Source organism: Ostrinia furnacalis, unplaced genomic scaffold, assembly GCF_004193835.3.
Source record: "Ostrinia furnacalis isolate ACB-3 unplaced genomic scaffold, ASM419383v2 OfSCF0694, whole genome shotgun sequence".
Taxonomy (NCBI): domain Eukaryota; kingdom Metazoa; phylum Arthropoda; class Insecta; order Lepidoptera; family Crambidae; genus Ostrinia; species Ostrinia furnacalis.
Window position 1 is genome coordinate 1,399,352 of NW_021130933.1, and position 20,817 is coordinate 1,420,168.

At 34.1% G+C, this 20,817-nt stretch overlaps 1 protein-coding gene across 1 annotated transcript in view; it reads left to right on the forward strand.

Annotated features, from left to right (window-relative positions):
• The first annotated feature begins 10,539 nt into the window (after window positions 1-10,539).
• Window positions 10,540-20,817, forward strand: part of LOC114366804 (alpha-tocopherol transfer protein-like) — a 30,226-nt gene continuing 19,948 nt past the window's right edge. Inside the window, exon 1 of the mRNA XM_028323791.1 lies at window positions 10,540-10,772. Coding sequence (XP_028179592.1) covers window positions 10,721-10,772 — 52 coding nt within the window. The 5' untranslated portion in view covers window positions 10,540-10,720. The remainder of the gene's footprint in view (window positions 10,773-20,817) is intronic.

Consider the following 20,817-nt stretch of genomic DNA (forward strand, 5'->3'; position numbering starts at 1 on the left):
ATTTGTCATATGAAACGAAAATCAAAAATTAACAAATGACAAACAACCGTTGTGAAGTCAACATGCATGTCATGTCAAAATTAATTAACCCTCGACAATCGATCGCTGTTTACTAAAGACACGAATATTAATATGACAATGATATGGAATATTACAAACTGACAAATTGTCACCTGTTACATAGGTAATGCACGCGTCGTACCTACATAAAATATTATCTTACGCATTAAACGTAAATGTCGGGAATTTTCTTTCAGAAAGAAAGTCAATTTATATCCCAGATGTCCAGTTGTAATAATTTTAAATCGAATCTCAATCGTCCTTTAAGTTAATGGAACGATCTTGTTTACGTAAATGGCATTATGCAGTTTTCCGTGACACAGGTAAATTAGCACGTCGACCATTGAGTTGATCCTTTATGGCGGCTACACACGGTAAAGGCTTCGGTTGGAGAATTTACCGTGAATTTTGTTATATTGTTATGGTCTATCTATCTATACTTATAATAAATCTGTAGAGAGGTCAATTCTGTACATGAAATATATTTTCAAAATAACTATCAGGGGGTGATTAGTGATCGATACTGATGCCAAAAATGCAATCAGTAAAATTTTTGTCTGCCTGTCTGTCTGTCTGTATGTTCCTTATAGAAATAAAAACTACTCGACGGATTTTAACGAAACTTGGTACAATTATTCTTCATACTCCTGGGCAGGTTATAGTATACTTAGGAATTCCCACGGGAACGGGAATTAGCGGGAAAATCCTTTTGTATGAAAAATCTAATCCGCTTAAGTTAGACGCTTGAAATTTGGCATGTAGGTACCTTAGTAAACGTAAAGCTTAGTTACAATAGTACATTGCAAAATTTCTACGGAAACGGGAGTTAGCGGGAAAAGAAATTGTATGAAAAAATCTAAACCGCGTAAGATAGATGAAGGGGGTAAAACGGGATCCACGCGTACGAAGTCGCGGGCGGCCGCTAGTTTGATAAATAAAGTACACACACAAAGGCACATGTACTATACTTATAATCCTAGAGTAAAAGCAAAATAGCCAACGATTCACCATAATCTCATCAGTACCTCTAGTAGGAAAAACTTTCGAGTTCGTTTCGTTGCGTATTCAAAGTGTCATCGAAAAATTTTGTATGAAAAATTAAACAGCGCCCCCTAGGGCGGCTATAATATAGGGGGCGCTGTTTAATTTTTCATACAAAATTTTTCGATGACACTTTGAATACGCAACGAAACGAACTCGAAAGTTTTTCCTACTAGAGGTACTGTTTACGAGTAGTGTAGGACTATTTATGGTATAAGTACACAATAATACACCATAAATTAACCAATTGATTACCGACACGTACGCTTAAAAATGCCTATAACACGTTAGTTCTAAGACAATTATTTAAAGACGTCAATTCCAGTATCTCTATTTCATAAACTGGTCAACAAGTATACTCTCCGTATTGTAGCTATTGCGTCGTTCTAAAGTGCAATACACAGCATCCAATTTAAAGGATGAGACCGATTGGATAAAAGGCAAGGATTGATCGCGTGATTGCAGCCACTGTGTCGGTCTTCTATGTGCTATGTACCATGGGTTATAAACTGCAATTGGCAGCGTCTTTTGTAAAGGACAATGAGGGGACTTTTGACTACAATGTTGCATTATGTACTGGTAATCGACTCTTCTTGGAGCGAGAGGCAGAGAAATTTACTTCCAGCGGATAATTTTTCCTATGTACTCGTATCTATTACCAATACCACTTTTATTTAAATAGAAGCAGGTATATTCACTTAATATTTTCCATATCGACGATTTACTAATGTGCGTATTATTCTTTGAGCCATTTCAATATTGCTGTTCCTTTAATAAATAAGTAAAGAAAGTTGCTCTCTTATTTGTGATAGTGCATTAGGTAATTCAATAAGTAATATTTGACTCTAGAGACGATTTTTCATCTTACTCACGTAACTAATTCTATCACTTTACTTTTCAAGTTAAGCTTGTGCTCAGAAATTAATAACAGTATTAAAGACATGACAAGAACATAGCAAGCAATAGCAATGTTTGTATGCTGCGTGCCTTATTGAGCCTTCCTGAGGTGTTAGCGACCTCGATGACCTTATCAGATTACAACTGAATTACTTTCAATTGCGTTTCTTATAGTGAAAATCGGTGTACCATCACATTTTAAACAACTGGAAAAATCATACATTGTGAACTCTATTTCAGATGCAGAAAGTTCAAAATGTACTGGAAACGTTTGGCACTAAAGATTAAAGGCTTAACTTTATTTACTGGCTGCGATTGTCTCGGATTCGGTGTTCGGTGAACAAATAAGAAAATACGAATGCAGAAGCTTGAGTAATGAGATGGTTAACGTGTAAACACATCTTCACGTAAAATTCATGGGATGAGATCATGCAGATATGGTTCAGTTATTTTGTTTTAATTAGTCGTATTGGGGAAGAAAAATACAAGTTTTTTTCAGCCTCTAAAGTAATTTTTAAATAAGTGAGTAAATAAAATGGTATTTTTTCAAATCATCGACTTTTAAGTAGGTAGGTAGTAAAGTATAAACATAACCCTCCTTCTGACGCAGTCGGGAAAAAAATTTAACTAATTTGAATGTTATTTTTTCTAAATTATCGGCTTTGGTTTCTATTCTAGTAAACTAATAATTTGATAATATTTATCAACATTTATTGCTCTATATTTTAAAGTATTTCAAGTTCAATGAACTATGCTTAATACACGCAAATCACAAAAGTCATAAAACATAAAAATGCACTTGAAAATTCCGTTAAATAATGCAAGTATAAAATTATCTACGCACATTGCATTGTATGTTAAATGATGCAGGAAAAAATTATCCGCACATACTCGTAGGCAGGCAAATCGTTTACTTTGTTCTTGTGGATAATTGTGATTCATCTTCACATGATTATGTAAATATGATTTGCTAGCTGTGCCCGCGACTTCGTACGCGTGAAAATACTAGTTTGAATAATATTTCCCTTTTTGCAACATTTTTCTTTACTGATCCGCCTCAATTGCCTGTAGGATGATGTTATAATTATTATGTGTAGCCTTAAACCTTCCTCGATAAATGGGCTATCCAACACAAATTATTTTTTCTAATCGGGCCGGTCTTAGTTTTTGAGATTAGCGCGTTCAAGCAAACAAAATCTTCAGCTTTATGGTATTAGTATAGATAGATGACTAATGCCCATTATCTTACATTTTAGGTATTTTTAATTGATCGGTTTCCCGAGAATACGAGTAGGTACTTACCTACCTACTGCTATTTCAGTTTAATTTGTTTTGCAAATTTTAAGTGCATTTACAACGAAAGCATTGTTTTGCCTTAAAGTAATTTCCGAGGTAACAATTAAGAAGCGGATTAATTTTAACACTAATTATTAATTACGACAGAATAATAATTACATCCAAACAACAATTTAATCAGAAGCTTTCACGCTTTATAAGCGCTAATTAGCCAATCAAATAGCTTAACTCCAAGTAATTATCACCTTTAATTAAAATTGGCAGGGAACAGCTGAATTAAGGTTTAATTAGTGGAAAGAAGATGGTTCATACATATGAGCTCTCTGCCGAGGCTGTGAACCGAGCTCATTTGTCAGGCTTCTGATTAAGTCATTATTTACTCAAGAAAAACATCTTCATCCCATTGCAGATGGGAATTACGATAAACAGAAAAGTCTACTTATATTACTTTTTTTTATATATGTTACGGTTAATGTGATAAATTGAAAATTATTAATAATAACCGGTTATTATGAATAATTACCGACAGTCGCGGTAAAAGTGATAAATTAATCACATTTAACAGTGATTATTTAGTAATTCAACCTTAGTACCAACAAATTTCATAAAAGAGAACAACATCTTTTGTACGTGCTCGTGTACAGCCAAACTTTTGAACGTTTAGATATCATATAGTTATTAATATAATTTGGCATAATGAGTTTGGAATGTTTCTTGCATAATATTACTTTTCCATGATGCCTATAACATAATGTTTTGATTTAAAGTGAAAAATAGGTTAAGGTGCGGCGGGGGTGGCCCTTGGGCCACCCCTAAGCCGCCTATTTAGTTTTGTACACACATAAATGACCTCATATTAATCACATTTACCAAATCATGCGGTGATTATTCATAATAACCGGCGATTATTCATAATTTTCACATTTATCACTTTGACCGTAACATATACATCAGGATAAAGTCGGGTATTTAACTCAGCTAGGAAAAAACGCTTTCCGCCCGCGGCTTCGCTCGCGTGGAATTTTTTGGTTTTTTATATAACCTATGACACTCAGCAATAATGTGGCTTTCTATTGGTGAAAGAATTTTTAAAATCGGTTCAGTATGTAGATCCCGATATTACCCCTTACAATTTAACAAATATACAAACTCACAAACTTTACCTCTTTATAATATCAGTATAGATGCAAATTGAATTAAGCCTCCGCTACAAATAATACAACGTCTCTAAAATTAAATGTGCACGCTTGATTATCAAGTAGTTTTTCTCCTATGGCTTATCAGAGAAAAAATCAACTTACTGACGGCAGAAGTAGCTCGTGATTCCAATACAGAATAGACAGACGTCTCTTTCTCTAATAGGGAGAAAAAAAACAACTTATGACTGGTCGCAGAAGTAGCTCTACATGCCACAGTCTGGAGCGGAACCGCAGAAGAATGTCTAGGCCCTCTAGCTCGAACAATAACTCGCAGTTCTGTCCCAAAGACTTTGGGAGGACACCGTCAGGTTTTAGTGAGTAGGCCCTGCCCATCTGGCAGGGAGAGCCTCACATAACCGACTGGTTCCCCCGGGCCAGTGGGTATGCAATTTCATGCATTTCCTGACGAAAAAAAAAGAAGCTCTACATTAATGAAAAAACACGACGGAACCTTCGCTAAAGACTCGGGACCTAATAAAATTGTATTAATTTTAGTGCTTTTGAAATAATTCTATAGTCTATGTTTACCAGGTCCAGTAGCTTCGGAGCCTGTTCAATTTAAACAAACAAACAATATATTTTTTAAATAAAATAAATGCTTTTCTTTCTTTCTTTCCTCGTTGAAAACGTTGACATACTTGTTCATGCAACATCCATTTATTCATGCCTCTTTTGTCATAGTCACCCCTTAAGTAAGTGAGAGTAATGAATTAGGCATTTTTTACGACAGTCATGCAGATTTTAATGATTATTACATTCGTTGTTGAAATTGAACCTGGATCACCTTTAAAGTAAAAATTGTGCACACAGAGCACTCTATGTGCAGCTTCAAACAGTAAATAGTCAATCTAGAAGAAGATCCTTTGTAGTCTCGAAAGACAGTTGAGTAGTTCTCTTGTACACCGCAAGAGGGCGCCTTGTTCCGATACGTGTTAGTGAAGAAAAACACAGTGCATGTGAAGAGATGGCGCTTTTTACAAATGGTAGAGCCAAACAACGTATAATTTTTATCGACATATTAATACCTGTTGCAGAATAGCAGGAAGCCATGGAAGAGCCAATTTCAAGGATAGTGTTGGGGATATCATGATTCATATTTTATATCTATCTACGGTGGTAAAAATAGGACATAGAGTACCTACATTATATTCGACGCAAAATCCTGACTAAGAGTCAGTAAGTTTCAATTCTGAATCATCAGAACACTGAGTATGTAGGTACTGTTAATATTAATTTACATAATTGTAAATGTCTTGTACATTTTAAAATAATTTACTTAAATTATCTTACGAAACAAGTAGTTAGGTGATGAAATCCTATTGTTTGTAAATTATGAAATGCCAGAATACCTATGATTTCGTCACATCGCCTATTAGAAAAATAATAATATTAAATGGACCGAAATGCAAAAAAAACTATGATTTCGTCTCATCGCCTATTGGAAAAATAATAATATTATGTACCTACCAGGATATTGACCACCTTCTCAAAGTTTGTCCGAGATATGCCCGACAAAGGGAGACACATGTAGCCCTATGTCATCACTTAGACGTGTCTCCATTCGACATACCAGCACTAACAAATAGTGAAATAGCAATTAAGTCTTTCGCGGAATTCTGTAAATATATTGTAAATACCCTTAAGGAATATAATGATACATAGTCATAAAAATTCATAAATAAAAAAAAATTAAAAAAAATATATTAAAAATATTAAAAAATAAATAAAAAAATTAATTATAATAACAAAAAAAAAATTAAAAAAATAAATATATATATATATATTAAAAAAAAAATATAATAATTAAAAAAAAAAAGATCTTATGTAAATATAACCATCATCATCATTTGCAAATATAACCATCATCATCATTTGTAAATATTGTCTCGCATCAATGTCTTTTTCAGTTTGCTCGTAGAAAATTGCGAGAAACTATCCTACTCTCTCAAAACTTAATAAAAGTAACCTAATAATAACAACATCCAATTAAAAAAAAAATGATTCTGGTAGCAAAATACCAGTTAAAAAAAAAAAAAAAAAAACTACTACTATTTTTTCTTACATTTTGGCAATTAGGTCAAAGGCTAAACCAATTATGGTGAGTTTTTGTAGAGACAATTCCCATCTGTAGAAATAAAACACAAAGTCAGTAAGTATAGGGAAATTTAGTGCTTTTAGAAATACCTATATTGTGATTTTGGGGGACATTCATATAAAAAAGTCATTTCGTGACAGAAATCAATGCGGATGAAGCTGCGGGCTGAAGTTGTTAAAAAGTACCCGTAAAGCAGAAAGGGGAAATCATGAAACTGATTAATTTCCCTAAAACTTTCGGAACACCTACACCACCACAGTATCTACCTACCACATACCTACTACCTATTATCTGGAGATTTTCAGTTTCATGAGTATAACCATCGCTTTTCATCGATGTTATTCCTAAAATGAATCAACAAGGTATCACACGAAGAAAAATACAAGTTTTTTTCAGCCTCAAGTAATTTTTAAATAAGTGAGTAAATAAAATGATATTTTTTCAAATCATCGACTTTTAAGTAGATAGGTAGTAAAGTAAGGTAGTAAAGTATAAACATAACCCTCCTTCTGACGCAGTCGGGAAAAAAATGAACTAATTTGAATGTTATTTTTTCAAAATTATCGGCTTTGATTTCTAGTACCTAAACTAATAATTTGATAATATTTATCAATATTTATTGCTCTATATTTTAAAGAATTTCAAGTTCAATGAACTATGCTTAATATACGCAAATCACAAAAGTCATAAAACATAAAAATGCACTTGAAAATTCCGTTAAATAATGCAAGTATAAAATTATCTACGCACATTTATTTATTTATTTATTTATTTTATTGGGCTATCAACATGAGATACAGTATTAAACACAATTAAAAAATTAAGCCATTGTATTGTATTGTATTACATGTAAATACATTGTATTGTATGTTAAAATAATTATGATGCAGGAAAAAATTTAACGCACATACACTTACTCGTAGGTAGGCAAATCGTTTACTTTGTTCTTGTGGATAATTGTGATTCATCTTCACATAATTATGTAAATATTATTATGATTAGCTAGCTGTGCCCACGACTTCATACGCGTGAAAATAGTTTGAATAATACCTATTTCCCTTTTTGCAACATTTTTCACTACTTCTCTGCCTCAATTGCCTGTAGGATGATGTTTTATTATGTGTGGCCTTAAACCTTCCTCGATAAATGGGCTATCCCACACAAATTACATTTTTCTAATCGGGCCGGTCTTAGTTTTTGAGATTAGCGCGTTCAAGCAAACAAAATCTTCAGCTTTATGGTATTAGTATAGATAGATGACTAATGCCCATTATCTTACATTTTAGGTATTTTTAATTGATCGGTTTCCCGAGAATACGAGCAGGTGCTTACTGCTATTTCAGTTTAATTTGTTTTGCAAATTTTAAGTGCATTTACAACGAAAGCATTGTTTTGCCTTAAAGTAATTTCCGAGGTAACAATTAAGAAGCGGATTAATGTTAACACTAATTATTAATTACGACAGAATAATAATGTACATCCAAACAACATTTTAATCAGAAGCTTTCACGCTTTATAAGCGCTAATTAGCCAATCAAATAGCTTAACTCCAAGTAATTATCACCTTTAATTAAAATTGGCAGGGAGCAACTGAATTAAGGGTTAATTAGTGGAAAGAAGATGGTTCATACATGTGAGCCCTCTGCCGAGGCTGTGAACCGAGCTCATTTGTCAGGCTTCTGATTAAGTCATTATTTACTTAAGAAAAACATGTTCATCAAATGGCAGATGGGAATTATGATAAACAGAAAAGTTTACTTATAGTACTTTTTATATACATCAGGATAAAGTCGGGTATTTAACTCAGCTAGGAAAAAACGCTTTCCACCCGCGGCTTCGCTCGTGTGGAATTTTTCGGTTTTTTATATAACCAATGACACTCAGCAATAATGTGGCTTTCTATTGGTGAAATAATTTTTAAAATCAGTTCAGTAGATCCCGAGATTACCCCTTACAATTTAACAAATATTCAAACACACTAACTTTATCTCTTTATAATATCAGTATAGATGAAAATTGAATTAAGCCTGCGCTCCGCTACAAATAATACAACGTCTCTAAAATTAAATATGCACGCTTGATTATCAAGTAGTTTTTCTCCTATGGCTTATCAGAGAAAAATTCAACTTACTGACGGCAGAAGTAGCTCGTGATTCCAATACAGAATAGACAGACGTATCTTTCTCCAATAGGGAGAAAAAAAAACAACTTATGGCTGGTCGCAGAAGTAGCTCTACATGCCACAGTCTGGAGCGGAACCGCAGAAGAATGTCTAGGCCCTCTAGCTCGAACAATAACTCGCAGTTCTGTCCCAAAGACTTTGGGAGGACACCGTCAGGTTTTAGTCAGTAGGCCCTGCCCATCTGGCAGTGGGTATGCAATTTCATGCATTTCCTGACGAAAAAAAAGTAACTCTAGGTACATTAATTAAACAAAAGACGGAACCTTCACAAAAGACTTGGGACCTAATAAAATTGTATTAATTTTAGTGCTTTTGAAATTATTCTATAGTCTGTGTTTACCAGATCCAGTAGCTTCGGAGCCTGTTCAATTTAAACAAACAAACAATATATTTTTTAAATAAAATAAATGCTTTTCTTTCTTTCTTTCCTCGTTGAAAACGTTGACATACTTGTTCATGCAACATCCATTTATTCATGCCTCTTTTGTTATAGTAACCCTTAGGTAAGTGAATGTAATTACGACAGTCATGCAGATTTTCATGATTTTTACCTTCGTTGTTGAAATGGAACCTGGATCACCTTTAAAGAAAAAATTGTGCACACAGAGCACTCTATGTGCAGCTTCAAACAGTAAATAGTCAATCTAGAAGATGGCCTTTGTAGTCTTGAAAGAAAGTTGAGTAGTTCTCTCGGACACCGCAAGAGGGCGCCTTGTTCCGATACGTGTTAGTGAAGAAAAACACAGTGCATGTGAAGAGATGGCGCTTTTTACAAATGGTAGAGCCAAAAACATATAATTTTTATCGACATATTAAAACTTGTTGCAGAATAGCTAGAAAGCCGTGGAAGAGCCAATTTCAAGGATAGTGTTGGGGATATCATGATTCATATTTTTTAATATCTACGGTGGTAAAAATAGGACATAGAGTACATTATATTCGACGCAAAATCCTGACTAAGAGTCAGTAAGTTTCAATTCTGAATCATCACAACATTAAGTATGTAGATAAATATTAATTTACATAATTGTAAAATGTCTTGTACATTTTAAAATTATATTACCTACGAAACGAGCAGGTGATGAAATTCTATTGTTTGTAAATTATGAAATGCCAGAAAACCTATGATTTCGTCACATCGTCTATTGAAGAAATAATAATATTAAATATACCTACTACCAGTTACCTACTTATTTTTTCTTACATTTTGGCAACTAGGCCACTAAACCAATTGTAGTGATTTTTCGTAGAGACAATTCCCATCTGTAGAAAGAAAACACAAAGTCAGTAAGTATAGGGCAATTTAGTGCTTTTGGAAATACCATGTTTAATTGCAAATAAATGATTATGATTATTATGATTATTACCTATGTTTATTGTGTTTTTGGGGGACGTTCGTATAAAAAAGACATTTCGTGACAGACTGAAATCAATGCGGACGAAGCTGCGAGCTGAAGCTAGTTTGTTAAACCCCTAAAGTTGAAAGGGGAAATCATGAAACTGAATAATTTCCCTAAAAACTTTCGGGACACCTACACCACCAGAATACCTACATACTATCTATTATCTGGAGATTTTCAGTTTCATGAGTAATAACCATCGCTTTTCATCGATGTTATTCCTAAAATGAATCAACAAGATATCACACGCAATGCTTCTCAAAACGCAACAAGTCTGAACATCCCAGCACAGCGCGACCGACGATTGTATTCATTCCGAACAACGCAATCCAACATCAATGTAGTGTCCATTCACCGTTACATACAACTAGTCCACCACAGTCTCAGAACAGTTGCGCCGCGATCCGCACGCCCCCTCGCGGCCGCGCATCAGCTGATCTCACTCACGATTTGTTACACGAAAACAAACATTCTTGAACAACAAAAGCTTCTCAATCAGTGCCCGGTGACTGACTGTGTAAGATTTTACGAGTGCTAGTAAACAGTCAACATGCCGGCCCAGATGGAAACCAGAATAGTCCCCCGGGAGGTCACACCGGAGAGTAAGTTTTGAATAATATTGTATATTCTAGGGGTTCTGTATTCCGGCATGTATTTTTTTAGTAATTTTTTATTTTAAAGAACTTGCCATTAGACATCCTACTTTATTACATTTAAATCAAGATCTGGAATTGATCGATACTTAAATCAAAATCTTAAGACTGAGACTTAAAAAATGCAAAATCTCAACTAATTGAAACAAATAATTGAAAGGAAGGAAATTTTATACTTCTTAGGAATCGGAATATTTTCCGAGGATTTTCCATACGATAAAATCGAGACGGTTACGTTAGTTACCAAGAATGTTATTAAGGTACACAATGCCGAAATATTTTCACTTGGGAGCTATCATTTTTCCTCGACGCTGTGAAGGTTAAGGGAAGGCTCGTAGTTTTTAGTTTACCGGGTACATATTTATTTTAGAGCCTACTTACAAGTCGTTCAAGTCAAATTTAAACAAGTATTGTCAATATACATTCCATAGGTTGTCCCCAAAATAGTGATCGGTCGCGGAATTACGCGTTTTTACAAATAAAATTTTATTTAAAAAAACAAACAAACCAATTTTAAAAATATGTAACATACACTTGGACGATTATATTAACAACTAACCTACCTAATTTACGAAAGTGAGCAAGAACTAAAAGCAAACATTAATAACCAAGTACATTATCAACCTTATCAATAAATAGTACCTAGGGTTTTATTTTAATCTCTGCCATTTAAGTCTAATATATTTAATAAAAAAATAATTACAATCTGTTATAATTAAATCTTAATCGATACAGTTCAATTGAAACCGCGTATATTATTTTAACTACAGGTCTTTAATCAACACGCGAATTTAATTCCAAAGGCCAATGTCGGCTCGTTCGAGCGATGCGGTGGTGAATCAGCGGGTCTACCCTGCATATAGATTTCGATATCAACTCCATAGTTCGTCTCTATTCGTACGTTTCGAAAGACGTTTATGGTCGAANTTTTTGAAAAAATCCTTCCTCAAGGATTTCTAAAACGATCGGTTCTGGTTCTGCACTGCCCGGAGCTTTCCACGACATTCACCAGATCGTCGATCGTTTCCACCAAGTCTCGCAATCTTAGCCTCGGCCTGCCTACTACTACGTCTTCCAGTCCATTTTGAACTATTCCGCTACAACCTATTACAAATAAATAAATAAATAAACGGCCATGAGTTCTGAGCTGGGGCATTAACTTAGTACCTACCTAGCTTAAGTTCTGGAATTAATTATGTCTCTATGTCTATCAGTTATTTTGGTTCTCACACAGATCTTCTCATTTCTAATTCGATCACGTAAATACTCTAAGCACGCTCCACCGCCCATCTGCATAACCCATTGACCTTTCTTATTTATTAGTCTCTATTAGAACGATAATCCCTGAACGACAAATACTTGCGGAATAGGACCCCCATAAGAATGCGAGCGGATAAATTGGAACGTGAACTGAGATGCGTTGCTTTGTTTTGCAGTTGTTTTATATTAGCAAAAAACTCTACTCATTAATTCAAATGTCAAATAAATAAGTAAATACGTATAATGAAGTTTATTTGTAATTAATTATAACTGATTCCAAAATAATATGTAATTCCAATTCACACACGCAAGGTTTCCACGCATTTCGGCGTGTTTTGAATTTCTTACGCCGAAAATACTAATCTTAGGTTGGGTTGCTCCATCTTACTTTAACTTTGACAAACATCAAAAATCTGTCAAACTCCATACTAAACGCACCGGTTATCGTTATAGTTACTGTCAAAGTTACGTGATGCAACTCAGCCTTTTAATCTTGTAAGTAAAAGCGACTGGTCTGATAGTTAATGACATGGGTGGGATAAAGATACTTTGACAATATTTAGCATAGTACGTAAGAATCTGTCACATTTTCAGTAACTGTAACTTACTTGTGACAAGAGTTTAGTATAGTGATTCGGCCCTTGTATAATGATTATAATAAAGGTGATTCAGTAATTTTAAGTTGTATTACTACATACTAGGTATAAGCCTACTACAATTTCTGAGAATGCAAAGATTTAGGTCTTAGTAATTATTAAGTAATGCTGTAAGACTAGTAATACTTACTGCACGCAAATGTCTACGCGATCGTAACTAATGCTTCTCTTTAGGTACTTGTTTAATAAATTATAGTGAGTACTAGTACCAACAAACAAGTCAATCAAAACTAACATTTGGTGGATTGTAGCATTTTATAACAGAAAAATATATGCTCATCCTAACCCTAATTTAAATGTGTACAAAAATAACAATGGCTGGTTTTCAGCATGTTTCGCATTAAAGAATAAAGGCACAAATCTTAATAAAATATGCAAATCCATAAAGGGCTTAGGAGTAACTCGACCTTGCAGTTTCCACTTTTCCGGCTATAAAGCAAGCTTTAATATCACTTAGAACTGTTAACTTTTCCTAATATGACGTATACTTAGGTACATAATAGTTTAATACTCGTCAGTGTAGATTGTAGATATGTCAATATCCTACAACGGATGAGTAGGAAGTAAAATATACCGCTCGTTAATTTTCATCTTCCCGATTTCATTATAGCTCGTAGTAATAGATAATTAACAAACACAATAGCCAACAATGTGACTCCTATAAACAAAGCAATCGATTAATCACCGGCAGATAAATCGATGGATGCGTAACTTTTAATTACGATTGAACAATGACTGTCGCGTGGCGGTGCCTATTTATGTTTCCCGTTTTATATTTCTAGACGAGCGATGCCCGCGATTTCGTACGCGTGAAAATAGTTTGAATTTTCCTTTTCCCATATTCGGAAAATTACTTGATGCTCTGCTTTTATTGGTCGTAGCGTAGCGTAGCATTTATAGAGGAAGATTATAAATAACTAGGTACATCCAAGACAAAATATTTTTTCAAATAAAAACCAGTAGTTCATGAGATTGGCACGTTCAATGAAACAAACAAACTCGTTAGCTTTATAATATTAAGTATATTTAATATAATTAGTACGAGTATATACCTAATAAGAGAGATTTTATTATGAGTAGATATTGTCACGGTTGATGTATAAGGAACCTCGTAAAATAAAGTTGCATTCAATTAAAGCGAGTCTAAAATAATAACCGAGGTTTGATAAGTCACACTCACTCGCATAGTTTAGCATTGAACATGCCATTAATTAAAATTGACTGAGAATTGGTGTTGATTATGTCTTACTTAGTATCGAGTCGGAAATGAGTGATCAATTTAATTTCCATGACCGCCAAGTTCGCGGGCCCGCCATGTGACTGTTGCATCATGCATGATGCATGAAGCTTAATGCAATGGCGTTGTAAGCCCCGCGTGTATATTGAAGTGTGCATGACTTAACTTTTAATACCGTGTTAAGCTAGAAAACAATGGAAGCTTCTACCTTATTTGGCTAACGACAAGGGTTCGAATAAAGTCTCTAGGTATTTATTCAGATACGATTGTCCATTCTGATTGATTTATTACCATGAGTATCACTACTGTTACGAACACAAATTTTACGGTAAGTGGAAAAGTTATAGTACCTATATAATAAGCATTTATATGCGAAAATGTTAGGCTACCCGCCTGAAACCTAGTTTATTACCTACCTAACTGAAAACAAAGTTAGAGCCTTTCACCGAACTAATAAATAGGTACCTGATAAGTCAATATACCTACTGTACACAACGGCTAAAGTTTCAGCATGTAGACGGCTTAGCGCTTGCACTATACAATATTTAAGGCAAAATTGTTAAGGCCGATTTAAGAGGGTTCGAATAGGCTCTAGTATTTTAAAGTTTCATAGAAGTCTGTTGACTAGTTTTTGCACGAAGAAGTCACAAACGTCCATCCATCAATCCTCACAAACTCCTGACATGTAACATTACCTATTATTTTTTTCTCTTGTAATTCTCTGTAAATGTAAATAGACAATATGTTATTACAAACGTTGATAGTTAAATAGTTATCAACAAGCAACCGCAATGTTTCCCTATTGGTCCATGCATATCAGAATCTGACACATGCCCTATATTTAACTCCTACGCAATAACGAATGATTATATTATTGCTGAAATAGGTCAACCGACAAACAAAAGGGCCTGCCGATAGCGCGGTGCAACGTCCACCCGTATCGGTGACCAATACACAATTAGATCATCGAGTTATCACTTAAAAGTAGGTCACATACACTAGGCTGCTTTTTATTGCCCTATAGTTTGTCTCTACAAACTTGATAAGTTTATTTACAACCCACTGTAATAAAACAAAACACATCGTTGCGAGATTCGAATGGCGGAATGCCACAAAACCAAATTCAAATCTTCTTTTCGCTCTAAGTGACAATTTGTAATGGTGGAAAATACATAGTACGAGGTATTGCAATAGAGTAGGTGGCTATATGTATACTTTACTCGTATACTTAACACTAGAGACCATCAATATATCAGTCAGACCATCAAATTATCACTAAGTAACTAGTGTTCAACGCGCGTGTATCTTTTATTAGGGTAAATAGTGCTTATAACAAAGAACTATACAAACAGGGAATTAACACATGACAAAAAGTATCACATGAGCACAAAAATTAAGAAATATTAATATTATTATTTTTTAAATTTCATTGATGTTTTTAAGTATAAAAGTTAAAATCTAGAAAATCTCAGATTTAATAAATAGCTCGAAATGAAAGTAAAACTGGTTAAATAATTACGGCAAGCTAAGCATGGAACTTTCAATATATCATTTAATTACATCACGGAGTTTATCGGTCAAGGATCTTTAACCAACATGGTATTATTACACAAAAAGATCAAGCAATTCTGCGCTATGTAAATAAGTTTAAATATTTTTGTATAATTTTGCAAATACTATGACAAAGTGTATAATTATGCAACTATGGGTGATATACATCTAGGCTAAACTAAATCTAAGATAGTTATAAATATTTTTCGCATTTAAAGTAATTTTGTTGCTTTATAAGAAAGTTTCCTAGCTCGCTTTGCAAAACTAAGGGGTTTCTTAAAGTTGCTGTTATGTGAATTATGTCAATGACACACAACTGGTTTCTTTGCGAGACGGCCATGGAATTTTACGAAACGCACCCACCAATTTTCATGTAGGTACATTTTTATTCGCACATCGTAAAAATGGAAGTTGTTTTCGATCATTGAAATCGATAACCCCGCCTGTATCGATAGTGACGCATGCAAAAACGTAAAACTATTTAAAAACAAACTCTATTTAATAACTAGGAATGGCATTTCCAGAGATGAAATATTTACTTAAGTCTAAGGCACACGGACTATCTCTATTAGCAATGTTAGCAATAATATTTAAACTGGCAGATTAAATATTATAGTATTATCATTAGCAAAAACCAAAAGTGGGTAGACAATAATCGCCGAGAACATGTTCTCACACTCAGTAATGTAAGCATTGCATTCGCGCGTCGTGTAATATAATCAATCCTGAATTTAAATTGAAACACTAATGATTTTGCAAGATTCTTGATTCTATTTAATATTTATTTAATACTTAAAAGTTCAAGGGATTCTGCTATCGAATCTTATTAAACTCATAAATAAAGTTATCTTGGATTGGAATATCAACAAATAATAGAGCCTTATTATTAGCCGAGAACTAGTCTCTACTGCACGAGCATGATCCCTTAACGTACCAGACACAATAGAGGATTAAGCCTACGGGTTAGGGAGGTCTGACCCTACAGCCGTGCCTTTTGCGACATCCACGGAAAGAGTGACCATTATCTTACTTCATTAGATAAGATTAATATCTTGTATTGACCGTGACTTATCTCGACAATCTATTTCATCAAAGTGATAAAAACCGATATCGATTGATTTTTAACTAACAATACCAACGTAGTATCATTAATTTACCAAGCCTGCAACTTTCCCAACTAATGACGTTTATCCATCTGATAACATTCAACTGCATTGACCGTGACTTATCGTTCTATTCTTATCTAACTGATAAATCATCTCGGATGTCGCGGATCGACGACGCGGCCATCTCCGTAGCGGGTCACGTTCCAATCTAAAGGTAGATTGACAAATCTGTGGATCATCCGATGTATATAAATGTTTGATGTAATCAAAGGCAGATTCATGTTTACCATTACATAATTTGAAAATTAGATAACTTAGTTTGAATGCTAATTAATACGTTTTATCGATTGATACGGAGTTGAAGTTGTTTCTAACAATAAGTAAACAGAAGACCAGAAGTTAAGTACTTATTACTTAATTCAAAGTAGTTAACGATTTCTTAGTGTGAATATTTTTTATACATTATTTTTAATATTTCATAACTTTAATTGTAAAGAGTCAGCGAGAAAAAGAGATGAGAAGTAGAGGTAACCTGTAGAAAATATAAGTTAACCATTATTACCATTCAAAAATAAACTAAAATATTTTTTCCATTTTCCAGTATCATTGTATAATTCACCTACTTTTACAATAAGGTTAATCTGACCTCGATCCAGTTCGGTCTAGTAGGTACGTCAAATGTCATGACACGACCACTATTGATCCTATAATGTAGAGTCTAAAAATAAAATCATAATCGACGATATATATCCGAATCCAAATAATAATAGCCTATTGTCAACTGAATTAATGGCGACACCAATTTTGGCAATGATAATAATAATACCTTGTAATGAAACATATTAATTTTCATAGGTTCCTTGTCCTTTCGGCCAAGGACATGGGAGCTACTTCGAAATTAGATGNGTTAGTTGCTTAATACACTCGATAAAATAATACAATTAATTTTTGACAATTCACATTTGGGAAAATTATTTTATTCAAAGACTACCTGACCCGGCGAACTTCGTACCGCCTATATTACGAGCCTACAAAATTTGAGGTTTGCCCTCGATTTCCCTAGGATCCCTCATCAGATCCTGGCTTGGTGACAATGGGACCTCAGAAGTGTACTCTATCGAACAAAAAAATAATTTTGAAAATCGGTCCACAATTGACGGAGTAATCGGTGAACATACATAGAAAAAAAAATACATACAGCCGAACATCGAACCTCCTCCTTTTTTGAAGTCGGTTAAAAATGGGCAGTGGCGATACCCACTGGCATAGTTTACGATAACATTGCTGTTTATTCTCATCGAGTATGACCGGTTTTGTAACCCGACAACCGGCTATCTGCTAAAATCTCGAGGCTGCACAATGTGTTTAACTCAAAAAGTTATGAAATGCACACATAACGAAATTGATCTGATAGCCCAAAACACCATTATACTTGATCCAAAACAAATTAACTTGTTAATAAAACTTTTGATACTCGTAATTGCAAATATTGTATTACCTTTTACATGAACCTTGTTGTTCACATTCTGTGGTGGANATTAGATGCCTAATAAATTTGATAAAAGCTGTTTTTTTATTCAAAGACTAGCTGATCTGACGAAGTTTGTACTACCTATATTCATCGGAAATAATGTAGGATTTAAATAGAGGAAATTTTTTTCAAATCGATCCATTGCGGAGCGTATTACAAGTAAACAATCAAATCTTTCCTCCTTGTGTACCTAGTGTACCTAGATCAATCTCTTTTTGAACCATTTCTTCATTCATTTTATTCATGTTTGCTGACCAAAATTAGTTAACGCTTTAGGCGTGAAAAAGCCGCTGCGATACAAGCTTTCCTGCTTAGTGCAGAGACCGCCAGAATAATTTGTACAATGTGACATCTTTTAGTAATAAATACTTTTTTACTTTTTAGCTGTAAACGCAAAATGGGCAGTGGCGATACCCACTGACATAGTTTACGATAACATTGCTGTTTATTCTCATCGAGTATGACCGGTTTTGTAACCCGACAACCCGCTATCTGCTAAAATCTCGAGGCTGCACAATGTGTTTAACTCAAAAGTTATGAAATGCACACATAACGAAATTGATCTGATAGCCCGAAACACCATTAATAAATCCAAAACAAATTAAGTTATTAATAATCTATANGTATAATAAAACTTATGATAATTGCATTACCTTTTACATTAATCAACAGAACCTTGTTCACATTCACATATTAATATTCACATGTCTAATAAAAAAATATCATGTATGTACCTAGCAATTAACTTATTAATTAGTATAACCATACACATTTCATAATCATAATGAAGAACCTCATAAAAATACGATGAGTTAATGCATCAGTATTATATGAAGAAACTTATGAAAGAAAGTAAGAAAGAAAAAATATTTATTTGGTATCAAAGATATTATATATATTGCAAACAACGTCTAACTTTGAACGAATTGGTGCGTCGAACTCATGATTAATCTTTAAATTACAGATAAACCATTGACTATGTTGAGACATAACATGAAAATTTAATCTTGATACTATTTTAAAAATTTTAATACATTTAAGATAAATTAAAATGTATCAACCAGCGCATATTAAAGACGAATCCACGTGTAATCGTGCAATAACCCGATGTTGGCGCCCTCCCAAACATGTGGCCGGCATGAAGTGTGTTTTCGCTTTCCCCGTAAGGAAAAGTGAGTATAGAGTTCAAAGTCCGACCTTATTTCCCTTTGATAAGTTTCATTGGTGTCGGTGTCACAAATATCTGAGATCGTTCGTAATATTGGGTGACGTAAATGCATGCAACATTGTAAAGTAACGTGTGTGTAGGTTTTCGAGTGCGTTTCGGGAGAAAAAACAAATGAAGAGCGTAATTAATTTTCTTGGAAATTCCAGCCAGTAGGTGTAGTAGGTAGTGTAGTTTTGTTAAGCATCAAGTTGTTTACGACATTATTCGTCCTTATCCCTTACCAGTAACTCCACCACAACCTGGAAATACCCAAAGGTTGTCAACAAAGTTCAAGTGGGTTCACTGACACGTTGCTGGTTCAATGGCATTGAATTATAGAGTAAAAGCTTTCTACTGTAATACGGCGTAGAGTTTACAACTAAGTTTCAGTAATAAGATTTCATTTTGGTATAGGTATTAAAAATGAAAATTCGAAACTTTTTGAATTAAAAATATGCGAAAAAGACTTTAGTCTGACACCACTGAAAGTGTAATATAAGGAAAATTGCCCAACATTTCTGGGAAACTCTATGTAGGTATAATGCTGTTTCTTTTCCTAACAATAAAATAAAATAAAAAATAAACCTAGAGAGAAAGTCAATGTTAAGATCTTTCTTTATGTTTTCGATACTAGTATGAGCTTGGACTTGACAGGTTTGTTATTGCGATTTATGTCTACCTACAGACTTCTTGACGGCTGATAGTTGGGTGAATATGAACAACTATGAAAGTGCACATATTGATGTCGGCCGATTCTTCATACAAATTAGAAACGCGCCCAACTATCGGCCGAATGCCGGGGAGTCTAGTCTAATACTTATGCCGGGCTAGGATACATACCGTGATAAAATCTTATCGCTGATTTTAGACGACAAATGTATAGGCTTACCTCGTAAAATCGATATACCTACTCGGCGTGATAAACGCCTTAATAAACACGATGTCGCTATCCACTTTCATGAGACTTTTAATTTTTTTATAGATTGTTGTGTCTACGCGTTCTACCCACCACCTTTTAGGTTTACATTGTTGCATTTCTTGAAAGTAGACGTCATTCTGGCACGGGCTTTGCGTCAGGAAAATGCATCAGTGTCAATATGTCGCGTGGAACCGCATATAACTTCCGAATTAACATAAAATTATTCTTATTTTATACAGAATTAAACATTTGTAATACGTATTACTAAGCAGGTGATCCATGCCATTAGGCTGTACTTTTTGTTCTTAGTGCTTGCGTCAGTTTTGTGACGTACGAGTCCCAAACATCTTACTGAAGATAGCACTGTGGCATCTTATGTATTTTTTGTGACAGAGCGCTATTTTGGAACAAAATGTACCTATGTGATGTAAAGATCACATTACATGCTACATTTAGAAAGTATGTAATTTGATGTATCGTTCTCCGCAAATTGACGTCAGGACAGTTTGATTTGTGTGACAATGTGA